This window comes from Furipterus horrens, unplaced genomic scaffold (genome assembly GCF_987537825.1).
Source record: "Furipterus horrens unplaced genomic scaffold, mFurHor1.1.pri manual_scaffold_7, whole genome shotgun sequence".
Classification (NCBI taxonomy): Eukaryota; Metazoa; Chordata; class Mammalia; order Chiroptera; family Furipteridae; genus Furipterus; species Furipterus horrens.
The window spans coordinates 23,992,379-24,013,603 of record NW_028327177.1 but is presented as its reverse complement, the minus strand read 5'-3'; the positions used below and the strand labels follow the sequence as shown (position 1 = coordinate 24,013,603).

Sequence of the window (21,225 nt, the reverse complement as noted above, 5' to 3'; positions counted from 1 at the left end):
CTTCCTTTGGTTAGATTTAATCTGGGTCCTTTACCTGTAATTAACTATAACCACCAAGTACAACAGCTTTCAATGGGTTCTCAGTCTTTCTAGTGAATTATCAAACCTGAGGATGGTTTTAGGAAACCCTGAACTTGCACTTGGTGTTACAAGTAAGGGTTTTTTTTTGTTTTTTGTTTTAACTGTATTTATTTATTTAGTATTAGAGAGAGGGGAAGGGAGGGAGAAAGAGAGGGAGAGAAACATCAATGTGTGGTTGCCTCTTATGTGCCCCCAACTGGGGATCTGGTCTGCAACCCAGGCATGTGCCCTGAGTAGGAATCGAACCAGTGACCCTTTGGTTCACAGGCCGGCATTCAATCCACTGAGCCACACCAGCCAGGGCACAAGGAAGGATTATCTTATGTGAACTATACTTCCTCTAACTTCACAGTTGTCTAAACTCTTAAAGGTACAGGGGTGGTGGGTGGTAAGTGGGGCAGAGAGTGGATGGAAGGGACCGCTGTCCGAATTCTAGGTAAAAGGAAACCTTCCCCAAGGCAGACACAGTAGGCAGAAACCATAATTTACATTTTTCCCATTTTGCATACAAAATTCCAAGCAGTGGACCTTCCTTAGCAAATTACATCCAGAGAAATGTTTTAAAGCTAGAAATTCTCACCAAAGATGCAAATAAGATAATTGGAAATCTCATTTACCAAAAAGAAAATGGTTTTCCATTTTGAACAAAATTAAATCACTGGAAAACACTTTATCAATTTTTCTTAATTTTAATACTGAGAGCAATTTTTATTAATGATTCTGGATGAATTTACACTTTAAATGTGTAAACCATTATAAGCCCTGACATAATTTTAAGCAATGATCATAACAAATTTAAAGAACTCAGAAACATTAATAAGGAATAAGTTACTATTTAGAGAAAATGGTATGAATTCTTAAACACTGTAAAATCCAGCTGTAAAACAGTTTTCCCACAAACCAAGTGGAGATGTTAACTTCATTTCAATTAGAACTGATTATTCTAGCACGTTACTAATATATTACTAGCATATTAATTTTAGTATTCACTCTTAAACCTTCTAAATGTTCAGTTGAAGTAGAAAATATAGAAAACTTTACTTTTGGTTTTAATGTACTAAATTAACCTAAAGAGTAAAATGCTTAAGAATCACATAACCAAATCAAAAGAATGAAAAGTATACTTTCGTATATTATTATGGTATTTGTTAAAATACAAAGAAACATTTATTATTTCAAATTCTCCATATATATTTAATCCTTGACTTCATCACGGAAATTTTGAGTCAAGGGTTTTTTTATCATACATACAAGTACAGATTCCATTTTAAGAGGTACTAAAACAGAAATCATGAATTGCCAATATTATACCTGATTAGGTGAACAAACAGGAAAATCTTCAACTGGCGGAATTAAACCCTGAGCAATCAGTTGTCCATAAGAGGGAGGAGCCTCTCTTCTTAACAATTCTGCTTCCACTCTTGACAACTGTGTTTCAAATGATCTTTGAGAAGAAATAGGGGATAAAAAGGGTTTAGAAAAAGGCAAGCCAGATTTTAAAAAATCATCACAAATTAAAACAATGTGAATCTGAAGTTGTTTGATACTTTTAAACGCTTAGTCAACCACCATTTATTGGTGTTTAGCGACACCTACACTGAGTATACGGAGATGAAGCGGCGTGTCCTCATGGGGCTTTACGCTAGGGGTCCAGATCGCTATGTTTTATTTTAATAAATTTATTGTGATACTGAGATTCTGTGTGCATCTGCAATCCTAGCTGTCTGGTATGTGCAGTTCTTCGTTGAATCTACTGTTTGTTACTCTTCTGGGACTGAGGGCCATGGTCTCCACAGTGGCTTCCTAGGGGGCCTCTCTGACAGCTTGTCTCAGGTTCAGTCTATCCGCCACCACCTGGAAGACAATTCCCCCGAAGGGCACCCTTTAACGTTTAACCTTTTCTTACTCACTTGAGAACTCTGACCAGTGACTCTCACTGAGCTCCACAACATGACATTAGCCTCGTGCTCCAGCCTCATCCCTTATTAGTTCTTTATATGTATCTTGGCTCCGGACAAACTAAGCTGTGTGCCTACTCTCCGAGTGGAGCTGACATCCCTCCTCCATGTGCTTTCCCAGGCTATCTTTTCAACGGCAACACCTGTTCCCTCTCTGCATCCTACTCATGGCTTTCAAATGGCACTTGCTCACTGAGGGCCTTTCCCACCCCTCTTACCACAGCAGGTGTCTCGGGGCTTTTATACCACTTTGTTTTACAGCTCTTACAACACTTACATTTTTGTCATCCTATTCCACCCACCAATTCTTTCTACTAATTGCAAACTGCCTGTGAGATCGTCTTATTCACTTTTCTCTTCATCCGCACAGCCCTTTGAACATAGTAGGTTCTTAAATATCTAAAATTATTGAATATTTATAAAAATATGTTAAACACTACAAGTAGGGGTTGCAGCTTGTAAAATTCCTACAAAACATTAATCTGAAAATAGGACACGGTAAATACAGATGAACTATTCTCACTCCATAATTCAAAGCATTCATATGTTTAAAAAAGTTTAGTCTTTTGAGTCTTCAGCTTTTCACACTCATTTTATAAGTCATGAACAATATTTATTTCTAAAATAATATGAAACAAAAATATACCATAGTCCCTCGTTAGTCTTTTGAGTCTTCAGCTTTTCATACTCATTTTATAAGTCATGAACAATATTTATTTCTAAAATAATATGAAACAAAAATATACCGTAGTCCCTCGCTATATTGTGGTTCACTTATCGCGGCCTCACTGTATTGTGGGATTTAAAAAAATATGTTATTTAGTTATCGCGAATTTTTCGCTATATCACAGGATTTTGTGTAACTGTATATGTATGTCGTTAAAGTTATGTAGGTTTAAGAGTGTAGAATAAATGTAAGGCTCCTATTTTGCAGGAGTGTCTGAAACATAATACTCATGATAGGTGAGGGAATACTGTATTGCTAATCACACTCAAGTACTTGTTGCAAATATTTGGGCCATACTTGTATTGTACAGAGCAACACCGCTCTAATTTTCTCTGGATACTGACCTTCGTTCAAACATTCTCAGAGAATAGAGTTTACAGGTACATCCCAACGCTATGACGAGTAACAGGCCACAGATGAGGCTCCCGATGACGGCTGCAGTTATGACTCTGGTAGGCACAATCACCGGGCAATTCTCCTCGTCACTGCCATCACCGCAGTCATCCTGAGAGTCACACACCCAGCTCTCAAACACACAACGGTTATTTTTACAGTGAAAATTTCCAGGCTGGCAAAAAAAGCAGTTTTTTTCATCGGAGCCATTGGGGCAATGATTCTGGTAGTTGCAGCGGTCAGAACGAGGGTAACAGACGCCGTTTCGGGAACATGGAAATTCTTCCTTTTGGCACACGGTACAGTTGATTTCATCCCTTCCATTTGGACAATGCCAATACCCATCACAGCGCTGCTGCTCAGTGTAACACCCCCAGTTACCTCCACAGGGTATTTCCCATGGCAAACAGAAGCCATCTACTTGGTAAGTGGCATTGAATCCCCTTGCGGCATTCACTTTATCTGCACAGAAATGCACCCTTATCTGTCCAGAGGAAGAAACAACTGTAAGAGGAGCGTGAGAATCAAAGGCAGTTAACACGCGCAAGAGCTTGTGTGGGTTCTCCTCTAATCCGTCATATATTTTGACATAGTCACCATAACCAGTACCATCTAGTTTAAAGTCGGTGAAGCGCAGGATGACTTTACGATGGTCACCAGTGTCTATTAGCCAGGTGCAATTGCTCCCAGGAGGATAAAAGTCTGGATAATTGGGAGAATTAAAAGTACCATAAAAATACTTTAACCACTGCCCACAGGTTGGCACATCACAGTCTATCTCATCTCCTAGGTCAAGGCAGTCAATGTTCCCATCACATTTTAAAGATTCGGGGAGGCAAGTGTAAACTTTGGTGAACCGAGAGAGACACTGGAACTGGTTGTAAGCGCAGGGTTGGAAAGAGGCGGATGTTGGAGGATTAGCTTCGTTAGTACAGCTCTCTTCATCAGAGCTGTCTCCACATTCATCCATGTTATTGCACTTCCAGGCTTCCGGAATGCACTTTCCATTCCCACAGCGGAACTGATCACAAGCACAGTTTGGTTCCTCAGATTTCCCTGAGAAGACAGGAGAAGGAAGAGGGGAGGTGGAGAGGTAAGGAGAAAAAAACATACTCCTTAGGAGATATGTAATAGCAGTGATATTTTTAAAGTCAATGTCAATTAAGCCCAAGGAAAAGGGATTCAAAAGTCTTTTAAAAATAGGTTGAGTTCTAACAGCAAATTAATATTGGCTCACATATCATTCAACAATTCAATTTATTAAAAACTTATGATTTGTTCCATAAAGATCTTTGCAGTTTGAGCTAAAGAGAAGAAACCAACTGTGTTTTTATAGAAAGCTATTTTACTACGAACATCCACTAAAATGATGTAAGATACATAAGTCAATAGGATATATGGCCTAAAAATTTTTCTTGTATAAACACCAAAGTGACAGACATGTTGAAATGAAGAAAAACACATCCATGGAAATCAGCTTTTCAAAACCATATTCTTCATGTTTTTTTTTCTATGTGTTTACACATATACCACAATATTTTTAGTATATCATAGCGTATTTTGTAAGCCCATTATTTACTTAAATTTTTGCTGATTGTAAGATCAACTTTATAATGCTTATAATGTTTCAAGTAATCATAATACAGCACTTCCATTTTATAATATCTATTGTTTTCACATAACTGCAAAATATTGCATGAATCTGAAGTAAAGGTATGAATTTAATTATCATAACACTAGGGGAAAGGAGACTAAAAAATTGAAATGCTCATAAGATTCTAATTACCCTTGTGTACCATCGTAAATATAAAACAATGAGGTAGACAGAGAAAACCAAACCTACAGTCCCAAAATTGACAATGTCGGGCCAATGCTAATCTTCCCTTAACAGCTTGTTTACTGATGAACAGGTGACAGAGAAAGTGCTTTAGAACCTAAATGTTACTAAGACTTTTTTTAAAAAAAGGAACATATGTTTGCTAAAGAAGACTGTGGAATTTCAGCAGATGTGACATTATTTTCAGCAAAACATATACATAGCTCTAATGCTCTGAGTTACTCACATTTGTTATGATCTAGTCACTCTTTTTGGATAATTAATAAAGGACAAAAGACTTCTGATACTACAAACTATGAAGGTGAAACCAAGTATGTCTTTTTGTAAAGACAATGGTAACTCAAAAAAAAATATACTCTGATGTAACTTTCAGGATATGGATAAACACCAGAGAAAGCAAAAGTTCTTTTAAACTTAGAGTATTTAAATTTTTTAAAAGAAAACTGAACTTTGTTTGTACAGTTAATCATTTTATTAGGATTACACCAAACACCTTTTAAGACCCAGCTCCAGGGCACCTGAACCTTTAGCTTCTAACTTCTCCATCACAACTGCCTTGGGAACTTAGTCTCAAGTGAGCAGTGTTTAGAACACTAGCCCCCAAGTGACTGAGCAGCTAACAGCACAGAAGTCTGTTAAGCATATCTCTTATTAAAAAACACACCTGAAAAATACGCCAGTCTGAAACCCTTTCTAGAGATACTGTCATCAGAATGGAACCTGATCCAGATGTGGTCTTGTGAAGAAATATATGGTGGTGGAATTGTGGATCCACACGCTCGGTAACTTTCGATATTCTTGTATGTTTCTATCGTCAACCAGTCCAAACTGCATCTTCTGGACCCCTGAATATCAAAATCCTGAAAGCTACAAACAAAAAGTAAAAAAGGCTATGAGAAAGGATGATTTGGACAAAAAATACCATCATAATACACTGTAACTGAGGACTTCATTATAAACCTCCATATATTCTCCTGAATTTCCAAACATACAACCCTATCATCATCAGATAATATTGTCCACTGTTTCTATATTTATTTCCCTTCCCCAAATTCCAAAGTAATACCTCTTTATAAGTAATGTAAGATTCCAAAATAATGCTAAAAGACAGGTGATAGCTGGCACCTTTTTCGTTTCTTCTCTCTGTATGTTTAGGAAAGACACTTCTAATTCAGAACATCCTAAATCGTTCTGTGTTTGAACCCAAAACACCACTCTAGAATTGAATGAACTTAAGTACACGCTGAGAAAGCCAGCAGTCCCTTAGATCAGACTGGTTCATCTGCTTGCTTAGTGAAAAGTTTATAGCTTTACATTTTCAGGAAAGCAAGCGGCACAAATCTGAGCAGAGTAAAAATAATTAAAAGTAGACAAACAAAAAAATTTTTAGTGAAAAGTCCCAGAGTTTGAACATACCTTTTTTTATATAAGTTACTATACAGTTAAACATTATCCTATAGTTCACAAAATATGGCCACAAGAGCAAAAAGTCAAGTAAATAAGAGCACACACACAAGTAGCCATTGTTATGAAAAAAGAGGAACCAATTATTTTCCAATAACATGTCTCACAAAAAAGTGAAGATCTGACTTTACCTCCTTGCTTCTGCCTTAAACTAGGTGATACTAAAATTTATTATCCAAGGATTATAATATCAGAATATTTCCTCTCTAAATATTCTGAATAACTAACTGTAAAGGCTGATAGACACTCATTGTTTTCACCTTTCACTATTATGAACAACAATTTAAAGAATCCTTAAATGTGCACCTCTCTCTACACACATGAGCAAGTATTTCTCTAGGACATATTTTCTAGGCGTAGGACTGCTAGGTCAAAAGACACAATTCTACTATAAATGTTACAGACTCTCAGGGAAATGTTTAGATCAACTCACAATTCCATGTCGGAAAGTACCTTATAGCCCACAACTCTGGCAAAATGATATATTCTTTAAAAAAAAAAAATTTGCTGCCAATTAAATGGACAAAAGATTATCTTCGTTCCATTTTGCACTTCCTCATTTACAGAGCTTGAAACACTTTTTTCCTATTTCATCAGCCATTTCTTTTCTGTGAATTGCCTTCTTATATCCCTCATCCATTAATTTTTATTTTTAAAAGAGCTCTTTATAAAGCAAAAACATGTACCTATTTAGGTTATGTCTGTTATAGAAAAATATATGTACACACACACTATCTCTCTTTCTCTCTCTTTAACAGTCATTAGTGGGCAATAAAATGGCATCTCTCACTGTAGTTTTATAGGCACTTCCCTGAAGACTAAATGTTGAACATCGTTATATGTGCTTATTGGCCATTCTTATTCTCCTGCAAAGCGTTCAAGTCTTTTGCCCATTTAATAAAATTGGGTTTTCTTCTTGATTTATAAAAATTCCTTTTTATGTTCTAGAGTCAAGTCCTTTGGTAGATATGTGTATTGCTAATATTTTCTTCCAGCCTATATGGATTGCCTTTTCATTTTCTTAATGGTATCTGTTAATGAGTGTAAGTTTTTAACTTCGGTTTTAATCAAGCCTAATTTATTATCTTTTCCTTTATGTTTAGTGCTTTTAGGGTTCTAAGATACCTTTTCCTACCTCAAGATCCCACAGGTATTCAACAATGGCTTCTTGTAATATCTTAAGAGTATTAGCTTTTCATTCATACCCAGGATTTACCTTGAATTAATTGTTATGTCTTCTTGGGGAAAGGTTAAGGTTCTTGTACTATTTTTATTCTATCATGTAATTCAATTACTGTCTCATTACTCTGAGTTTGTGGAGGTTTTGGTTTTACAGTTTGTTAGTGAGTTTGTTTAGATTTGTCCTTAGTGAACTCTTAATTTTAGGCTCTCATTAGGCTGTGTGAATCCAAATTCATGAACTTCTTCCAAAATCTAGGAAATCTTCCTTTAGAAGTGGAGTTTCCCTCCATTTTATTCTGCATTTCAGTACTGTGCTTGGTTTTTCGTGTAGCTTACTTGTGAAATCTCAAGGATCCAACACATGGTCAGAACCAGACGGCAGTATCCCAGAGCCTCCTCTGCGCTGGCAAGAATGTCCAAGTTTTACATAATTGAGCTAGTAAGATGCAAATTTAATTTTGAGGCTGGACTTTTAGGTTAAAAGATAAATATCTCCCAAATTCTAGTTTTATGTTGAAAACAGATCCAACATTTGGAATCCCTAAGGTAAAAATGCTAGTTTGTATACACATTTATACTTACTCATATTGCAATAGAAAAATAGGCATATTGCTCAGATTCCAACACTGGTATGTTTGCAGAAGGATAACCTCAAAGGCACAGCCTACCAATCGATTATGCGAGAGAATCACATTCCTCACAGGAGCAGATCAGCCTCTACAAGCTCATCTCCAATGTTCCAGAAGATGTGGCTGGGGCTGAGAGGACCATGGGAAAGCAAACCACATGGCCCAGGTCTTACGGCTTCCACAGAAAAAAGGGGATAGACCATAGATGTGTTTCTCGGGAGAATGGTTCTCTCATTAATGAATGGATATAAAAAAGATGGAAAAAGATACAAAAGTAGGCTAAATTTACAATCTCAATCTAATTCTAAAATTCTATGATTCTTACCTATAAAAATGTTATTAATGAAAGAATGCCGAAGATGCCTTTGTGTTGATGGAGAACGCTCTCTCTGTGAGAGAAATGGCATTCTTATTTGTGTTTCAGCTCCAACTACAGTTCCTTGTTTAGCCACCCTGATTTTTTTTTCCTTTTCAGGCAAAAAAAAATTTCTTTTTCTGAGAGCCTTGATATGATTTCCATAAGCAAGCACTGTCTAGTTCTGCTAAATGTTCTCTCCTTAATATCTTATCCTCAGTTTTTCTCTGCGATTTTAAATGTTTTTAAAATAAATCTTAATCTTTCTTATTTATATCATTTTATTCTTAGAATCTTAAACTAATGGCTATTCTCACTAGAAATATCTTCAACTTTGTATTCTTAACAAATGTTCTTTTGTTTCAAAGTTATGAAAATGGAGGTTTTTCCAGACACAGTGTTTATCCGCTATCAGCTTGAGTCAAGTTTCGTGCATACACATATATGTACACAGATATACCCTATTACTGTTTTAACTCATTAAGGCCAAGGACTCTACTAATGAGACTAACATTATGGGCTGGACCTCCCATGGCCAAAGATTACACTCTTGAACCTAATAAGCTATTTTGCAAATGTGTACCTTTTGTTAAAAAGTGGCCTAGAAAAATATGAATGACGCAGTGCCAATCCATTAACACCAGTAGGAAATATTTAAAACACATGTCCTAATAGGACAGAAAGAATGTGCTGCTGTTCTTACCCACAAGATGATACTGATAACTATAATTTATTACATTTTCTGAAAATCATCTTTTTATATGCTGAATGATGATACTTGGAAAGTGAATTATTTTGTAATAAAATAGTATGTAATAACACAGAAAGAAGCCAGAATTACCTTATAGTAATAATTTCCCCTGGGTTTGCCCTGATGAGCCAGCTACAGTTGATCTTGGCAGGATACTCAGAAGGCCAGCCTGGGCTTGTGATTATACCACTTGGTGCTCGAATTTGTTCTGGAGTCTCTCCACAGGCTGGAAGATAGCCAAAGCAATCTTAGCTAATTATTATACTTTAAAACACAGCATTAAGTAAATCAGTGTTTATTTAAAAAAAAAAAAAAACACAAAAACCTCCCCAAAACCCAGCACTTTAGACATCAAATCATATACAATAAAATACGGTATTATCAACATTAAAAAGCTTCTATTATTCAAACAAGATATTTTATTTTCCTTCCTTTTAGTTAAAACTATCATGTCCTACTTAAGTACACATTTTGGGAAGGCATGGAGGTTTTCAAATTGGATCTTTGAATAACAGTTTAAGTCAGAATTTCTAGTTTTCGCTATGGAGATCAACCAATTGCTCCATCCATTCATCTTTTTTCAAAACTCACCTTTTACATTTATTATAAGCTACCTAAAGTTCAGTATTTACTGAACTACTGTGTTTATATCCTTAGGAGTACCATTTGGCTCAGTGGATTGAGCGTCGGCCTGCGAGCTAAGTGTCGCTGGTTCGATCTTCCAGTCAGGGCACACCAGAGAAGGAAAACTCTGACTCCAAAAAACCTCCACTGCCTTGCGGCATAGCTCTTCAGGGGAAAGGCTAAGGGAGTAAACCCCGACAGAATCCGGAGCCGGAGTCCCTAAGGCGGTTTGACGTTGTAGTCAACACCGGCAACTCCTGCGGTGCACCTGAAGCCAAGCTGTATTGACTCCGTCTTTCCCTTGGACCCATCAGCTGCGAAGAGAGGGGGGGTCTGCTGCATGGGCAACAGCAGACCCTCCATATCACCCTGCCCAGGCTCTGTAGCTTCAGCTTCACTGGAGAGGACACTCCAGCGTCATCGCAAGATGTCGATTCAACACGGGAGGAGACAGATACCGTGTCACTCCCGAGTCGGACTGCATAGCCATTCTCGGCGGTGCAGATAGACTCTTAAGAAGCTACACCATCGTCTCTCGAGACGGACGGCTGCCGACCATTTTACTATTTGGACACTTTAAATGAAAGACTATTACATGAATAGTCTTCTGAACGAAATAATTTTGGGAAAACACATATAAACATAATAGCAAAAAGCTGGATTGTTAAAAAGTTAGTGGATGATTGAATAAAGACAGTCAAACATTATTTCAAAATTACTGCAAAGTAGTTGTGTAACTTATTTTTAATACTTCCAAACTGTATTACAGTGTCATGAATAATTACTACATTGTTTTAAAAATAAAGGCTTGAAATACATGGTCTGTCTGGGAAAAGTTCAGCCATTGTTAATATAATGAGAATGGTTTGTGCAACATTTTACTAGTCAGTGGGGGCAGCAGATGCCGTTGAGTGAGCATGTGTACTGTGTGGCTGTCACATTCAAAAGGACTGAGTGATAGAGCAACAAATCTGCATCAAATTTTGCATTAAGCTTGAACATTCCTCCACAGAAACTATTTGGATGATTCAGAAGGCAGAAGCCATGGGCAACTAGTGATTGCCAGCTTCATCACCACAACGCACCCACACATGCATCACGTCTTAGGCAGAGCATTTTTGTGAAACATCAAATCACCCAGGTGACTCAGTCCCCATACAGTCCAGATTTGGGGCCCTGCAACTTCTGGCATTTCCCAAAACTAAAATCACCTTTGAAAAGAAAGAGATTTCAGACCATTGACAAGATTTAAGAAAACGTGACAGGGCAGCTGATGGCGACTGGAAGACCTATACGAGGTCCTAAGGTGCCTACTTTGAAGGGGACTGAGGTGTCATTGTCCTATGTACAATGTTTCTTGTATCGTCTTCAATAAATGGCTCTATTTTTCATATTACATGGCTGGATACCTTCTGGACAGACCTCGTAGTCAGTGATTAAAATATCATTATGTGATTAGATTGTCTGAATATTATAGAAAAATAGAGACTAAGTTCAAACTACTAACAACACTTCCCTGAATTATATCCTATCTTAAGCGGTAATATGGTTAACATTTTACCTATCCACAATTCAACTCATAATCTGACAATTTATTCACCTTCAATTTAATAAATAGTTATTGGGCTACAAAAACATACATACACATAATAAATGTTTAAGTCCTCAGTAAAATTTAAAATCCTAGAAGCTCTTATTTGATATTATTTTGACATATTAAATTATTTGATTTTTAAAGTTACAGATTAGAAGTGTCAGCAGAAGTGATGGACGGTTTTCAGAAAAATAAAAGGCATTTACTGAACTCAGAAACCATGACAGCTTAGAGCCTGTTCAATATCACCTGTCTTCCCAACGGTAAGAGATCGCTCTCACTCTATCACAGGTAGTCACACCTGCCAAAGGAGTTGAGTGAATAAATGAATCATTGCAAGCAAAGTGCCTGATATAATATGTTGTCTGAAATTTCATGCTTTGAGTTTTGTTGTTAGTTTAAAAATTAGGTAACCCCACTTGTAGAAAGGCAAGTATCCCGATTATAATTATTATTTGGAATAATGAACTTTTTTTTTTTTTTTTTTTGGTAACAGAGCTTATAGTCTGTTCAATTTAGATTAGAATGCTAAGAAGTGTACTATGTCATTTGAAAAACTTTTTTATCCGCAATGATCAAAATAAAGCAAGCAATATTACTTAATGAATCCTTATTTCTATAGAGTAACCCATTCTGTGGTGGGGAGGAAACATGCAATTAAGGTTTTAAAAGTACATTTTACTGCAAAAGAAGTATTTATGCCTAAAATGGGTTTATTCTGGAGTTAGGGTACATTGCCAAAGGGATATTGTTTTAAGTCACTTTTAGAACATAGAGATTCATGGCAGAGAATAAAAGGGTACAATATATTAAGAAGCTAGCATACATCTGAGTGTCAACTCACAGTCAAAGCTTCCAATTTTTTTTTGTTATTGTTAAATTTCTTTAAGAGTAAAACTGCCCTTACAAAAATTTTAACTTTAGTGGATGATCCTTTAGAAAAAAAGACTAATTTTAAACAAATGTGATTCTATTTTAAGAGCTTATTAAAACAAAGTACTAGAGTTATGCTTTTAACTATGCTCAAATGCAGTTATTTTCAACCTTTTTTATTGCATGGCACACATGAAGTAATTACTAAAATTCTGTGTCACACCCAAAAATGTATTTTTTGCCTTTCTGACAAAAAAATAGGAATAATTTTAATTCATTCATAACAGATGGCTATTGCTGTGTTGGCTGTTGTCTTTTTTTTTTTTTTTTTTTTTTTTTTTTTCATCTCTTCCTTATGATGGCTGTTGTCTTTTTATTTGACAATCTAAGGGAAAAGAGGACGGTGTCTCTGACTAAATAGACAGGTATTGCATGTTTTAAAAATTCTTGCAGCACACTAGTTGAAAATAGCTGTTCTAATGAGTTATCATCACAATATTTAATGAGAAGGTATCCTAAGTCAATCGTAAGACTTTTTTTCTTTCTTTTTATCTCTTGTCAAAGCTTTCTGGAGTTGTATACTGAAGAAATCCTTAAGTTCATGAAGATACAAATGAACACACAAATAAACAGGCAAAAATAGTCATCACTCCTCCCCGAGAATGTAGAAAATTGCTCATTTTCATTAAAAGTCATCTACATTAAAGAGAATAATAAATTTTGAGTTCAATTATATTTAACTTAGAATCATAATACTGTACTGAGATACCAGCTCTCAAATACTTATTAGCTGATTTAACAGCTATGAGGTACATCTGAAAACTAGGTGGACATAATTTATAAAAAAGTAGACAACTGCTAATTTTTAAATAAATAAATAGACTAGTTATAGAAGAAAAGTAGAAAGAATTGTATTAGGTTTTGTTTTAAAAATATTCCCCCAAATACCTGAGAAACCCATAGGTGGTGCTCTTATACTAAAAACTAAAGAATTTATTCTCTGGTATGAATGCTCAAAAATGCTGTTATGAGTATTTTTATACAACTCTCATCTCACATAAATAAGAATGGTTATCTTAAAAGTTCAGCATTTAATATTTCTAATTCAATAAGTACTTTAAAAACAAAACTACAGTATCACGTTTCTCCCTTAACTGACAATAAATATATATTTTGATATATTAATTTTGCACAGTTGTAACATGACTGAATTTGGCATTTTGTTTCAGATCCAGCCAGTGGCTTTTAGCACACATTTTTGCATGTATAATACACTGGGGGCATGCAGATATTTTCTAGTACAATCATAATTTACTCCCTTCTCTACCTAAGAAAGAATAAATTCAAATGCGTAAGAGTAAGATTAACATTAGAAGCCATTATAAAGAATTTTCCTTCCTTTTGGATGAACAGTTTGCCCCTATATACTGGTAGATTTGGAATCAGAAGAACTAGCCTTAGTGTCTTTGCTGGAGTGTAAATTACTAAACCTTTTTGGGTTTTGGATTCCTCATGTATCAAACTACAGTTACTATTTGAATATCTCTTAGGTCTATTTCAGCCCTAAATCCTGTCCCCCTCACCAATCACTACGATATATTTCTACTATATTTCTGATAGCTCATCAGAATGCAGTGATATATTTTTCTTTATTTTCTCATTTTGCATTTTCTCTTTGACCCAATGAAATTGAAACTCCAGTTCTTAACCCCATAAATATCTTGCAAGCAGGCAAAGGCCACTGCTGACCTCACTGCAAATCCATCGGACCCTCAGTCCTCATGGTACTTCATCTCTTTAGAGCAACTGAGAGTGAACGTTTTCTTTGATACAGTACCACCTTCACTTTGTTGACATCACCTCTTCTGGTTCTCCTCTTCACTCTTGACTGTGTTAGTTCCCTAGCACTAGGTCTGCCTTCCTCAGTCAGCCTTTGATACTTTGGTGTTCATGGTTCATTCCCAAGACTTCTGCTCTTCTCATTCTCTATAAAAAATCTCATTCACTCCCACTGGACATTCTAACCTCAATTCAACAGGATCAGCATTGGGTGTTTCCCTAATCCTTCTCTTTATTCTATATAGTGGTTCCCTTCTATCTGAGGTTTTATTTCCATGATTTCAGCTATCCTTGGTCAACCAGGGTCTAAAATTATTAAATGGGAAAGTCTAGAAATAAACAACTTATAAGTTTTAAGTAATGGGCCATTCTGAGTAGTGTGATGAAATCTCATGCCACTCTTCGTCATGCCCCCAGGGATGTGAATCATCCCTTGTCCAATGTATCTACTCTGTTTACACCACCCTCTTGTCATTCAGTAGCCCTATCTGTTACCAGATCAATTATCAGAGAGACAGAGAGAAAGAGACCAGAGTCACAGAATTTTATGACAGTATATTGTCAAAATTGTTCTATTTTATTATTGTTTTAATCTCTTCTTATATGCCTAATTTATAAATTAAACTTTATCATGGCTATATATGTATAGGAAAAAAAAGTATATATAGGGGTTAGTACCATCCATGGTTTCAGGCATTCATTGGAGATCACAGAACGGGGGTGGGGTAGGGGAGGGGTGGTGGTGGAGAAACCCTGCCTACTGTTTTCTGAATCTTAACAGCTTAAGACATCATTTAATTAAAGGAACAGTCACTTCACCTAATTCAAATAAAAAGGACATCTACTTTCAGAATACCACAGGCAATCTCAAAGATTTTCAAGCACAGGAAATAAAATAAAGCCAGGCCCCACAATGACTAAAACTAGAAATTTCAAAGTCAGAAATTGTGTCTGCCTTCACCAGCTCTGAGGGAACCAAGGCCTGTGTTAGATCTTCCAAGTGGCTTCCTCTTGAGTCCTCTATTTTTGTGTTATTTCAGTTTCTTATAATTTCCCATTCCCAACTCAACTTCAGCTCGAGCACCTACCATCAACTGTAATTTCATTTTTTTCTGAGTTTATTATATTTAATGTTATTAATTTTACATTATATCTTTTTATAGAAAAGATTGTTGAAGACTTATTTTTGCAATTATTTTGATAACACTTAAGCCTTCATTGCCTCGCTTGTAAAGGGGGTTTCAAACACCACCTACCTCACAGAGTGTTACAAGGATTAAATACGATTATTTTGGTAAAGGACTTAGCACACTGCTTGAATTACAGTAAACTACCAATAAATAACATCATGTGATATGCCAAATCAGATTGGTAGTTTGGCAGGAATACCAGGTACGCTGTATTGAGATGGCTACTAAGGCTGTGTGGGAAAAGAAGGCAGTGATTGTTCATTTAATATGTAACTGGGCACCACTATGCCCTGGAAGGAATGAGAAATTATTCCATGATTAACTGATTATCTGACATGAATAGAAGCCAGGGTAAGGATGGGGGTGAGACACATATAAAACCTTGCTTTAGAAAATGAATCTTTTTGTTTTAAAATCAAAATGTTTATGTGATTCTGCTAGTTTGAACCTCATCTTTTTCAGATTTTGACTATACTCCCAATTTAGGATAGAACAAACCTGACTTTCTTTTACTTATATTTATTCTACCCATACCTTCTCTTATTGCTTACATAATTACTTCAGCTATGAGACATTCTGGTTCGTTCTTCAATGAGAATTAGTTTATATGTAATTGACAAAGAGAGGAATCTTTTCAGTATAATGCAAAGCTGTGAAAGATTTTATTCCAAGCATATTAATGATTTGAAGCAGCCAGAGGCAAGAGTTCTTACAGTTTAAGAAAGAATATAAAAACCCTATAGAAAGACCTTCTGCCTTAATTGCTAGACGGGGTTAGATTACTGGCTAAAGAACTGCTTGATTTTTCTCTATATTAAGCTGTCTTGGGAGGCTGCAGTTACAGATGGAGATGTAAAAACATTTCTTCACTATAAAAATAAAACTAACAAAAACATGTTAATTGAAGAAAAATATCTGAGTTATATTTTTAGTTTTGATTAAGTTGGTTTCCATTAGAAGCAAATGTTTTCAGGGAGGAAGTATGAAAACCCAAGTTTATGGCTGCAAAGCATGGCGTGATACAGGTGTATGGTCAGGGGCTAATGGACTGTGCTAGTATTTGGTCTATACTTACAAGGCTTCACATTTCTAAGTGATCTGTACCAACACTAATTTTCTCATAAACCCTATTAGTTCAGTGTTTCATTTTGCAGAATGTGAGATTTTCAGGAACGCATACATGGCATTATGGCAGAACTGATTATACTTTTGTCTTTATTTAGATTTCTTAATATATCTCTTAATAAGCAGTATTAACTTTTTGTTTCTGAAACACAAACATCTACAAAAAAACATATCTAATTTACTTTGGTCATATCTTTAGATATAAACAAACATTTAATTAATTTGGATGATGATGAGACATATCTCTCCTTTTCATAAATTTCCCATAAGACTAAAAAGAGAAACCCCTAAATTAAAGGGGTTCTAACTGTTCATTCAAAAGACATTGGCAATCTTCTACTGGGACAGCACCTTCCTCATGGGAGTATGTAGTGATGAGGTTATCTGAACAGTCCCCCCAAAGCCTCTTTAATTCCTAGCAAATCTAGTATACAGAACATCTGAAATAAAAAAAGAAAAGAAAATGGGATTATTAAAATGTTAGTGGTTCAGCTACACCAAAACACTAAACTAAACACATAGAGTTTTTTAGTTTATCATGTATGTTGTCAATTAAGGAAGGGCGAATTAACCGAACAAATTAGGTATGGCTTCCCTGAAGTTCTTAATAAAATTTTGATGTCAGTTGCAGGGTTTAAAATACAAAGATTTCACTGCATAGTTTAGAGAACAGGGCAAAATTGATTGAGAAATACTCAAGACTCCTCCATATTTATCCTGATACTATTTCAATAATCCCACAATAAAGCAAAAAACTGTAATTTTAAAACTAGATTAATAAGCCATGTCTATTATCTGTAAAGCTATCCTTAAAAATAGAAAGTGTTCAAACCTCTATTTTAGAGAACATATAGAAGAGAGGATGATTTCAAAACAATGTCAAATAAACTTTCCTTAAATTTAGGTTTTAAAGCCTAAAAACACAGGGAGAGGGGAAAAAAAAGATTAGAGCTGAATTTCTTGTAAAAGAAAAAGTACAAGTTCCTGTTCTACAGATGCAGAACTGGGTTATTTTCAAAACGGACAAGCATTGAACTTCATGACTAAAAGTAATTGAGACTAAAAGTCACATGACATCTTTGTGCCTTTGGTTTTAATACATCACAAAAGTGAAATGTAAGTGAAAATTAGCTCTGCTTACTGACCACCTAAGTACATAAGATACATATGAAAAGCACAAAAGATCATGAAGAGAACTGAAGCTCTCATGGAAACTAGTTCCGTAATAATGATATGTGGTTATTTACTGAATCCAAGAAACATATAAACAGTTACAGCATATAAGACAAAACAGTCCTAAATATAGAGTGTATAAAGTAATTTTAAGCAATGTATCATATATGCATGTAGTATTATTAAACAGAAACACAGGCCCAACCACAAAAAACACCCTGTATCATGTAAGTACAGAACAGGGAGCGTTCATTTGACTATTAACCCAGGATTTCTTCCATAGAATATAATAGGCAGAGCCAGAGTAAAGAGCACTTAATGACAAAATACCACAGACATTAGTCAAGCCAGGGGAGGCTACTACAAAAAGGAGTAATATGATCCAAATATTTGTAAAGATTACTTTGCAGTGCTATAACCCATGGGAAGAGAAACTGTTGAGGTAAGGGGATCAGTTAAAAAGCAAATGCAGAAGCTCATTTATCTGTAACATTTTATTTTACGAAAGTTTCACTATGGAACAAAACTCACCCTGTTCATAGGCAGAGAACAGCATTTACAGTCAATGGTGGTCACTATCATTTGGCAATCTTATTTTTCAGAGTATAGAGTGTTTTATAAATATTTACTCCATTATGACTGATAAATAGGAAAACAATGCCAAATGTTGAAAATACTGGAAAGAAAGGTTAGATTCCGATGGAAGAAAGGTACCTAAAAAATGGCTCCAAAATAAAAATCTGTAAGTAAATGATAACTGTCGAATAGCTATACAGATGAGAACAAGACTGATTCTGAAGGTTAATAAGTGAATCCTGCAGAATACTGAAATATGGGATGGGCAAAAGTAGGTTTACATAATACAAAAACAAAAACCAATAATTAATAATACAAGAATAAACTGTTTTGTGTACTCAACTATAAACCTATTTTTGCTCATGCCTGTACTGTGCCTATGCAAGCAATAAAAAACACTTTGACACTGAAAAACTAGAATATGTAGTTAGATAAGTAGTATAAAAACCAGATACCTATTTTCTCATTGTTAATTTAGGGGAAGGGTAGTAGTGTGAACACTTAAAGGCTAAGAATGGTGTACAGTATTAAAGATGATTTTTCTGCTGTAGGTCAGACGCTTACGGTTCATAGGTTCAAGGCTTATAACTTAAAAGTGAAGCATGTACGGTCAGGGTTGTGGATCCTACAGCTTCTAATGTTACTGTCAGGCACTTCCTTTTCTCATGTCTTTCATCATATAATTCTTACTATTGTTACCCCTATTTAATAAAATGAGGAAAAATGGAGGCATCAAAAAATTAAGTAATTATCCTATGGTCACAAAAAAGTAGTGAGTGTCACAACTGGGATCAGAATGCAGGCAACAGGCTTTAGAAACTGCATTCTTAACCAGCAGGGCACACAACTGCCTACTTGGGAGCTCCCTACGACATCTGGAATAATTACCTGGGGTGGGGCGGAGCTGCGTCAATTGAAATTCAAGAAAAAGTGGTTATTTTGGAAAAAAGATCTATTGTTCCTATATTAACATGAAGAGAAAAGACACGGAATCTATAATAACATAGAGAAAGAGGGTATACTTAGATTTAAAGCTTCTCAAGACTGATTCTTATTGTTACAAATTTATGTAGGAATCATAGGCAGGACCAAAATGCTTCTTAGTCTCCACGAAATTAAAAACACAAACAAACAACTTTATAAACATCATTCTAGAACCTACCTTTAATTAAAAATGTACATATATACATTTATTATAGGTAAGATCATTAGGGCATTGGGGTAGGGCAGTGGTAATAAGGGGGTGCAGCAAAGGCTGAGGGAGATGTTTCAAAGGAAAGGGAGAGAGAAGGGGAAAAGCAGAGAAGGCTGAGTGACTAATGAAAGGTGGTAGAGTTCTGAAAGATCGTTAAGATCAGACAGACAGGGCTATATAGCAGTAAAATATTTTTTAAAAGTCAAAAGGGACAAAAATGTGGTAAGACATAGAAGGAAAAATAGAAAGAAAACAAAGTATTCCTAGTTCCAATAGGGTCACAGCATAATATGAATAAGAGAACACAGTATTCTTAATGGAACTACCTAACCAGCTTTACCCTAAAATTTCTAAGGAGTAAGAATAATTTTGAATTTTGCTAGCAAAGCATAAGATAAGAAGAATACAAATGATTCAACTTTTTATACCTCTTTTTAAAGGCATAAAAAGGCAATTTTTTTTCCTGAAAGGGCATAAAAACTATTGATATGGTACCTACATTTTCCAATTTTAAGCACTACAAAAGACTAAGCACTACAAGAGACTAAAATGCTAAGCAAGCTACTATTTCTATTTCCTGAAGGGTAAAAATTATTAATTTTCAAAGTTTACTGTGATTCTTACCGGAAACATCGAAGAGGGAAGGCAGAAAACAGCAAATGAGCACAATTTTCTAAGCCACCTCTAATCAGCTTTGACATAACTTTTAGTATATTCACATCTTCTTCTGAAAGTGTTCCAATCTTAATGTCTTCTGTCAAGGGTAATACCCAGAAATAAACATAATATTCAGAGAATGTGTTTAAGGGAGGAGTAAAGAAAAACTCTTATCTACTTTGTTCTGAAGACTGTATTTCTATTACTTTAAATTTAAGATCAAACCACCCCTAACTCCTGTTGGGCTAGTAGGCAACTGAAATCCAAAGTCAGGTTTGCTGCCCTGCTAAGCGACTGGCTTTTGCACAACAGTTGCACAGTACATCCAATTCAAATCATACCTTAACAAAGTTACCAGTAATTAATATGCTAGCGTACTCAAAGTGAGAAAGGGTTATTCTCAACATTACAGAGTGGAATATAAAATGTTAGATGTTTAAATGCAACTTGTTTTTATACCTTTGCTGGATCTGGCTCTAGTGGATCATCTTCACTTCTGTCAGCTAAGCATTGCACATTTCTGTCACATTATGATCTGTGCTGTCTATGGTCCCAGTACTCACATTTACTATTCTAATGCTGAGTTTATTTACTGTTTATTATAATAATGTAATATAAAATTATAATACATAATAATCTTGCTATAGATATATAACTGTTCAATACACATTTGATAATACATAAAATGTTATGATTATGTAATATATATACTCCACATAAAACATATTATTGTATAAGAAAATATTATAAATAATATCATTTATAATATTACATATAAAAGTATACTATATAAAAATTATAATGCAACCATTACTTTTCTTTCTGAAACTTATAAGGGGTACTCTAATTCAAAAGCTTAAGTGTCTCATAAATAAACTTTCTGAAGGCAGACAATGCCTTTAAAAATATCCTAAACTAATGTGTGTGATCTTTAAAAAATGTACTGTCTTATATTCTCTATTCACTTTCTTCATTTGAAGAATAGTTTCTTGGGCTCCACTA

The 21,225-nt window shown here is 35.2% G+C and overlaps 1 protein-coding gene across 2 annotated transcripts in view; it reads right to left on the bottom strand.

The window, feature by feature from the left end:
* LRP12 (LDL receptor related protein 12) overlaps positions 1–21,225 on the bottom strand; it is a 67,210-nt gene that overhangs the window by 4,629 nt on the left and 41,356 nt on the right. For both annotated transcript variants that reach the window (XM_090283460.1, XM_090283458.1), the window contains 4 exons: positions 9,468–9,603; positions 5,661–5,863; positions 3,111–4,215; positions 1,393–1,525 (listed from right to left, as the gene is read on the bottom strand). In XM_090283460.1, the coding sequence (XP_090139586.1) occupies positions 1,393–1,525; positions 3,111–4,215; positions 5,661–5,863; positions 9,468–9,603 (1,577 nt within the window). The remainder of the gene's footprint in view (positions 1–1,392; positions 1,526–3,110; positions 4,216–5,660; positions 5,864–9,467; positions 9,604–21,225) is intronic.